Source organism: Bactrocera latifrons, unplaced genomic scaffold (genome assembly GCF_001853355.1).
Source record: "Bactrocera latifrons isolate USDA-ARS-PBARC rearing strain unplaced genomic scaffold, ASM185335v1 scaffold_347, whole genome shotgun sequence".
In the NCBI taxonomy this organism is placed as follows: Eukaryota; Metazoa; Arthropoda; class Insecta; order Diptera; family Tephritidae; genus Bactrocera; species Bactrocera latifrons.
This window is the reverse complement of record NW_017536987.1, coordinates 264,067-272,327: the sequence shown is the minus strand read 5'-3', so window position 1 is coordinate 272,327 and position 8,261 is coordinate 264,067. Positions and strand designations below refer to the sequence as shown.

At 34.7% G+C, this 8,261-nt stretch overlaps 2 protein-coding genes across 2 annotated transcripts in view; both read left to right on the top strand.

Annotated features, from left to right (window-relative positions):
- Window positions 1-573: 573 nt before the first annotated feature.
- Window positions 574-6,095, top strand: LOC108971562 (solute carrier family 22 member 4-like). Its single transcript, XM_018937723.1, has 6 exons — window positions 574-1,128; window positions 2,692-2,941; window positions 3,003-3,106; window positions 3,178-3,947; window positions 4,015-4,196; window positions 5,507-6,095. Exons 1-6 carry the CDS (start codon window positions 878-880, stop codon window positions 5,690-5,692), a joined length of 1,743 nt encoding a protein of 580 aa, XP_018793268.1. The 5' UTR covers window positions 574-877; the 3' UTR covers window positions 5,693-6,095.
- Window positions 6,096-6,154: 59 nt separating this feature from the next.
- The window catches only part of LOC108971563 (organic cation transporter protein-like), a 7,101-nt gene continuing 4,994 nt past the window's right edge, over window positions 6,155-8,261 (top strand). Inside the window, exon 1 of the mRNA XM_018937725.1 lies at window positions 6,155-6,185. The gene's annotated coding sequence lies outside the window, so the exon portion shown is untranslated. The remainder of the gene's footprint in view (window positions 6,186-8,261) is intronic.

Sequence of the window (8,261 nt, the reverse complement as noted above, 5' to 3'; positions counted from 1 at the left end):
ATATTTGTGACCCGAAATCAAAATACTTCCATTTCTATATAACCGGAGCGTATCCAGAGTCATACGTGAATAGACAAACGCATATATATAAAGCCTATACTTATTAGTATTCAGATTTGTTTACAATGTAATTATGTGTGTTTACAGTGGAATTAATAGCGCAATATACCAATTCTCACGCCACCAGTCGTCGTGATAAGAAAAACATTTTCATTTGGCTTAACTAACATCAATGTCGTACTTTGGTCTACATTGTATCATCAAACGAGTCATGATTAAATAATCGAGGCGAAACTGAAAGCAAAATATCAAATCTAGCGTTTATCAAACTTAGTACAATACAATAAAACAAATCTAATCAAACTCAATAAACACGAGTACAAATTTTCAAAGGCAGGAACCATTACTACAACTTCCCCTTTCTTTTCTCCATACACAAGCAGTGTCTCACAAGAGGACTCGCATGCGAAACGCGGCAACTGCCCCCAACACACCAGCGCACTTGATTTGACGCAGCGATAAAATTATCAAAAAACAAAAAGGAAAGCAAAAAAAAGCAGTGAAGTGAACGCTCGAGAGGCTCGCGATAAGCAAATCGACGCGACGAACTGACGATCTATCAATTTGGTGATTTAGAGCCACGTTAGCCAATGAACTGGCAGTTGTGCGCGTTAGGCAAAGCCTAGCAGAACGCAACGGATTATCGAGAGAAAGCAGCCATTCCAAGAAGCTGTCTATAGCAAGAGTGAAGCGTGTGTGCAAAAGCAAAGTGTTTCGGTTGTAAAAAGAAGTTCGCGATTTTCAACACTTGCTTTTTATATTTGGGATTTGCTCAGAAAATTATACAATTTTTATGTTGAAGTGAACGCGTTTAAAAATGGATCCCAATACGACGCATAGCGATCTGTATGATTTGCCGCATGGCCAGCCACACGCGCAATCACATATTACATTCGCCAACGATTATGAAAAAGAAAAGGAAGAGTCCACACTGGATGACATACTCATACGCATTGGACAATTCGGTCCATTTCAGCTGATTATATTGCTATTGATATGCATGGCGATGTTGTTTAGCGCGATATTCTCGATTACATATGTATTTACGGCGAGTAGTGTAGTGCACAGGTACGAAAATTAAATGTGAGATTGCAATATCACTAATTTCAAAATGCATTAGGAAGGGTCAATTGCTTCTGCATGTTTAGACATATCCGTTTGTCTATCAGTCTGTATACATAGATGCGAATTAGTCCTTCAGTGTTTGATATATCGACCAGAAATACACACATCCTTTTCACCCCAAGCTGCTAAGGACCGCCGATATCGGATTCCTATAGAATATAGCCATCAAATAAACTTAACGATCAAAACCAAGTCCTTGTATATGTAAGCTTAATATCAACAGACTTACTACAAAGCGCTTTCCAAAGTAAACAGGACTTTTTTAATCTAGCGCCACTGGTGGCACCATCTATATGTCGACTGGTGCGTTAGAATCTGCTATATTTATCGACTGTCCAGTGAGAATTTCACGACATTTCATCGATTGGAAGTGAAGTTATTGCGTTTTAAGTGTCAGAATATTTGGGTTATCGGTGCAAAAATGAGTACAAGAAAAAATAACCCTATCAAGAAGTCATATAGAATTTCGAAAAAATAATTATGAAGACATTCATTACATCTGACCATGACCAGTGACTAGTTTTTCATTACTAGGTAAAAATAAGTGTATGTACAGAGGGTTCCAGGCTGCGACAAGCGATATGAACGATCTTCATAAGAGTATATTTTCTTGTTTCCATGAAATGTAAACCGCGCCTAGTTCGTCGTGATAAAATAATATATGGTTTAATATATGGATACAAATTATTGTTGCCTAAACCCACAAGTAATAAAAAAATTAATTAACCACTTGTTCAAGATCCCTTTTATCTCGCCACTTCTTCATATCAATAACACTTGATCGTTATTTTGATAAGTAGGTACACCCTTCTATAGTATTTATTTACATTTATTATACTAGTAAACTTGCCGTGTAATTGCATTATGTCCCACTTAATAAGTAGTTGAATAATGTCTAGCGTCGGTTGTGATTGCTTAAGGGTTGTAATGAATATAAACTTTTATGTTAATTATAGATAAACGATTTTTATGATTTTATTTTACAAATCATAAAATGAGATCACTCAAACAACAACCAGTGCATAGAATACCCTTCCCAGCACTTTGTGTAACAACTGATCTTACTTCAAGTAGCTTCTTACTTCTTAAGTAACATAAAAAGAAAAAAATTGGAGGAAAAAATTTGTATAAAAGTTAGAAAACGATCTAGTAAAGGAATACCGGCAAGAAAAACTAAAAAATCTGACGGTCGGGACGAGTATCGAATGGTCTATTGGTCATCTCAATGTCTCAATAATAGTAGTATGAATTGAACTGACAAAAACTGTGTTAACAGAGTAATTATATAGCTCTAGGCTGCAGTATGCTTTAGAATATCATGTGCTTTTTTTTATTTGGTTTACCATGAGTAGAGCCAGTTTATTATTTTGTTTCTAAGATTCAGGCGCTCATTTCAAGCGCCAAAGAACTAGAAACCTTTGGAAAAATAAAAATATACCTAAATATTTCTAAATAAGGTTAAAAACATCTTTTTTTAATTGCAAAATTTCTTATTACATATGGTAGATGTAAAATTCCTGAATGCGATAGCGCTTCAAGCAATTACGAGGAGAACTGGACCCAATTTACCATTCCCAAGAAAAATAATGGTTTGGATCAATGTAATCGTTTTGTGGGTAATTATACACAGAATCAAGTGTCACAAAATGAATCACTCGGGTTCTGCTATGCACATAATTTTGACAGCACCCAGAAGGAGCGCTGTTCAGACAACAATTTCATATATCGCGATAAGGAAGTAACTATAGCAAATGAGGTTTGTGGCATTTTTATTAACTAATTTATATAAAAAAAAAATTTGCTTTATTTTCGCGTAGTTCAATATTTACTGCGAGGATGAATGGAAATTGACGCTGGTGGGCACAATAGGCAACGTGGGACAATTTGTAGGCATACCATTGGGTGGTTTTATATCCGATCGGTAAGCTGCTTTCTGAAAAACAAAAAAAAAAAAAAATAGCGGCAATTCAGTACTTTTCTTTGCTTTCTCAGCTATGGTCGACGCACTGCGCTCGCTTATGGTGGTTTCTTTAGCGCACTCTTGGGTTTACTGCGCTCGTTTACGCCCAGCTACGCTTCGTTTCTAATTTTCGAATTTCTAGATAACATTGCGTCGAGTCCTATGTACTCCGTTTGCTTCATTTTGGGCATTGAATTAGTCGGTCCAAAACGTCGTGTTATGGCTTGCAGTCTTATTACCATTTTCTATGCCATCGGCGAGGTAGCACTTGGACTTGTGGCAAAATATTATCAAAATTGGCGTGTCATTTTACGCATTGTTTACATACCGGCCATTGTATTTATCACATATATTTGGATACTACCGGAGAGCATACGTTGGCTGATGAGTCAGGCTAAGGAGGAGGATGCCAAGAACATATTGCAACGTGCTGCGAGAGTGAATAAACGCAAACTTTCCAATGGCTCGCTGGATAAATTGATTTTATCGAATCGCGTGAAATTGGCTACGGCAACAGGTGGTCGTTTTCCAATTATAGAATCTTTTAAAAAACTAACATGGCGCATAATAAATTGTTCCTTCTGTTGGATTATCGTTGTGCTCGTCTATTATGGCATTAGTTTGAATGCGGTGCTTTTGGATGGCAATAAATACAACAATTTCATATTTATTGCGCTTATCGAGATACCTGGCTTCTTTCTGCCGCTCATTATCATGCCTCGCTTTGGTAGAAGGTACTCACTGTGCGGCACAATGCTGTTGAGTGGCTTGTGCTGCTTGATAACGACTTTTCTACCGTCTGGTAAGTGTTTTACAAACAAATGATAAAGATCTCTGATTGATCTAATTAATATTTTTGATATTCACAGATCAGTTCGTTTGGCGTTTAATACTGTTTCTAATTGGCAAGCTGATGATTACGGCAGCTTTTCAAGTGTTGTACTTTTTCACATCGGAAATCTTTCCGACAAATGTACGGAATAGTTTGCTTTCGTTCTGTTCGATGGTGGGTCGTGTGGGCTCTATGTTAGCGCCACAAACGCCGCTATTGGTGAGTATAAGAGCTTAGCCATTATCGATTGAATTTTGAGCACCTTCTTGGGGAGTAAATGAAGTTCCAGTTTTTTATACCGACGGACAGACAGACGGACATGGCTATATCAACTCAGTTATATATGTATATTATATAACTATAGAATTTATAGTCTCTGACATTCAATTCGAGGTTTTTCAAACTTCCCTTAATATACCCTTTTTGGAGTTTATACAACCTAGACGAAGTTTGGATATTATCGCAGTAGAATAAGATTGGAGCAAAAGTCAAATACCATCTAAGCAATCAGTATTGAGTTAATCGACATTAACTTATGCTTGTGCAAAGCAACTACTTCAAAGCTTAATTGAGCAACCAAATGCAAGAAAGGATATACAAATATAAAATATACCAGGCTGAATTATTCAGATAAAAGAAAAAAATCGAAGATTTGTTCTTTAGCGTCATCCGCAAACTAGTTCTATTATCTTCTTCTTTATTGACATCGCTTACGCGATTAAAGCCGAGAGGTTTACACAAGTGAGGAAAGTTCTCTGTGCGCCATTCACTTGGAATTGGGCGGAAACGATTATATTACATATGGGCCAAGCAGCTCACGATTTTCGGTTTTAGTATCTTCTTTCTATGTAATCAAAAAATCACCCATTTGAAGCGAGCTAAAGTGAGAAGGCGAAACATTCTTCACCAGATATGGTCTTCAGTTTTTATTCAATCAAATGCAGTCAAGTTCATGATTATGCCAATGCTTCGAAATAGCTTACGTCTATTTAAACTGCGGCAAACATCTTGACTTTGAGTAAAAACAGATATCAGTTATAAACAACAAAAAATAAATTTACAGCTGACATCGATAGACCAACGTATTTTTAATATATTGTTGAACAATACTTATTTTTAAAATAATGAAATTTTGCCGGGCGCAGTTCGAAAATTTCACACAAAATATGGTCGAAATAATATGGCAAATGTGAAAATTACATAGTTGAAATGGCGGCACATTTAAATCTTGAGTTTATTTTGGGACACACTGTATACATTTTAACATGACCTCAAGCTTCTGTTCCTAGGCTATTATTGATAAAAAAATATACTGTTGAACATCAAATACAATTTGACAGAATAAATTAAATAGTCTTCCTTAGCTTTACTTAAGCTATTTAACATATCCACAGAAACATATGAAGACAAAACTTGGAAGCGTTAAGAGCAGCTATAAAATAAATATATCTGATTTTAAGTAATAACAAATCGATATTTTCAATAAAATTATATATAATATATAATTATATAATATCTTTTTTGTATAGGCCAAGTACGATGAAAGCGCTCCCGCCATTTTATTTGCGATTTGTGCGATTACAAGCGGAATTTTGTCGCTTTTCTTTCCGGAAACGACAGATGTTATATTACCAACAACAGTGCATGATGCACACATCATAGGCACAAAGCCGCCAAAAAATAAAACTGAAGTGAATGCTAATGAGAATTCATGAAGCTTTAACCACATATAATTAATTAAAAAAATGCAATTGTTACACTTTCAAAAAGTATATAATGAATTAGAGCTTAATAACAATAAAAAAAAAAAAACAGAATAATAAAAATACAAAAAATTGAACTGAAAATCATACACAATACTATATCATAATGTTAGCAAACGACTCTTATTAAAGGCGAATAACCTCACTTAAGCCGTTGACCGCAAAATTCATAATAAATATCTCGCGTAATATAAACTGACCCTAACCTAAGACAACTTTAAATATTTTTAAAATGTTTAAATGTAATTCAAAGCTGTTCACATGTGTACTAGATTAATTTGCACGTGTTCAGTTAATAAATGTTAACTGTATACTTGTCACAAGTGCCACAAGCTTCTATACCACAGTGCCTATATTTATAACGGCTTTTTATTTAATAATGACAAATAAGTATGGCTGAATTAGCATTTTTCAAACGAAGTGGTGTAATGGTCTATTAAACGCAGTAAGTACTATGTAAACATATATTCATTTCACATTTTTTATAACACATATGCTAACTTACTGTCTAAATAGAGCCTTTTTTTTAATTTCTCAGAATGTCTCGCTACCTTTTACTAGATATTTCAGGCACTAATTGTAATTATATGATGCTTATCATATGATCATATTATATTCACGGCGCTGCGTGGAAATTGAAAATCCCCGTTTTTTTTTGCGTTCGATTCGTGTGTCTGTAACTATTTAATTGGTTGATTGAGTCTGTAAAGCAATTAGTTCTGTGTACATTGACTCTAAATATTTTTTTGTTTAAGAAACATCAAAGCATCACTGTTAATATACTGCATACCACGCTTTCAGAAAAGTATATTGAGATCTTTTATTGATTTAAGAGGGTAATCTAATCTAGAAATAAAAAAAATTAACTATTCAAGAATGTGTCTACAAGAGGATTTTTCAAAATTCAAATTATTTTCGGTGATATAGGTATTATATCGGAGATATAGATAGGTATACAAACATATACATACATATAGTAGACATACGAAAAACTTTAAACGCGATTTTTCTCTAAACCGATATCCAGGATTTTTCAGGTTCTACTGATCCGATGAACTTTTGAAAAGTTTTCTTTATTTTATGTCTAGAGCTAACCATATGCCCAAATTTGAATTTTTACTATTTTTAAATGAACGCTCAAGTGCTCAAAAACAGTCATACGAAATTTTTTTAGATAATCGACATTTCGTGTAAAAAAACTTGTTCAACTTTTACTGAAAATCAAAAATAGGATAAACTGATTGAATTCAATACAAAATAGTTTGTGTGCATCTTATCTAAGTGGATTTAATAATTATTCTCTATCCCAACTTGATTATGCCAGTTCATTCAATTTATGCCAATTGTTTGTTCGATTCAAAACAATCTCTAAATTATAAAAAAGTATATAGGCGTTGAGGGAGCAATCTAAATTTCGTTTACTTTATTAAACAGTATAAAAAGTCAGCGTTTAACGGTTCTTATTGATATTCCCATCTACTTTTCGATTATTTCTTGCTTCTATAATATTTGAAGGTCTATGCATTTGATAGGTTGTTAAAACCTCTTTAAGGTGCCCACATTCCCCGCCATTGCACATGACATGCGAGTAAAAGTAATCAAAATAGTAAGGTATCCAAACAGAATATGTTAACAGTTCATTATCGTGGCTCCGGAGTAATGAAAAAATGCCAAATAACAGGCTTACATACTATACTATTCTGACTTAAATTATGACAGCGCGCGCTCACAAACAGACCAAAATATATACTTAAAGTAGCAGCTCGACTTCAACCGCGTATTCCCTCGAATTCAACCCACTCAGTTCGCTAATCCGCTTTTTGTTTGCATTCGCATTCTACACCTGCCGGTGAACAGACCGCAGTGTACGCGAAACGCTTCAAAATACTTTTTTTTACTCTTTCTATAAAGTTTGTGTCTTGCACGATTTGTATATAGATATGTCATTTTATTTGGAGAGTAGTGCTGTAATGTGTACGCTTGCGCAGCGTTAATGAAAACGTGCGTGGCGACTCAAAACTACTTAGGCGCAAATTCCTAGCAACAAGCGGGCGTGAATGGTAATAGTGAATGCTTGATTGAAATTTATTAATCGACAAATGAAATGTCGATGATTTTAATACAAAATTTGTGTACTTATGTGCGTTAGAGCACTTAATAGTCGACGATATTACTGTAATTGGCTTGTAATTGAAATACAATTAATGGTAATGCGCACATTTAGCGAGTTCTAAAATATAGAATGAGCGAAAATGTGACACGGTGAAAATAGTGAATAAAGAAAGGTACCAAATAAATTTACATAATAACAAAATGGAGCAAAAACTCACAAATAAAAGAAAACTTTCTTTAGAAATGTCGCAATAATTACTAAAAACTTCCTGTAACGAGGGCATACTCGTAATGGCTAAGTAAAAGATTAGCAGGCACCAAGCCTGTCCAGTGCTTAGGTGATACTCGTACCGCCCTGTAATGTAGTTTAATAGTCGCGAGGTGATTCCGAGGGAATCTGGCTGTCAGC

What these genes read in the sequence shown, in the direction of transcription:
- LOC108971562 (XM_018937723.1), top strand. Translation starts at nt 878, where the DNA reads ATGGATCCCAATACGACGCATAGCGATCTGTATGATTTGCCGCATGGC. An exon ending in GGTGGTTTTATATCCGATCG is followed by an intron (nt 3,107 to 3,177) that starts GTAAGCTGCTTT and finishes TTGCTTTCTCAG; the next exon opens with CTATGGTCGACGCACTGCGC. An exon ending in AACGACTTTTCTACCGTCTG is followed by an intron (nt 3,948 to 4,014) that starts GTAAGTGTTTTA and finishes TGATATTCACAG; the next exon opens with ATCAGTTCGTTTGGCGTTTA.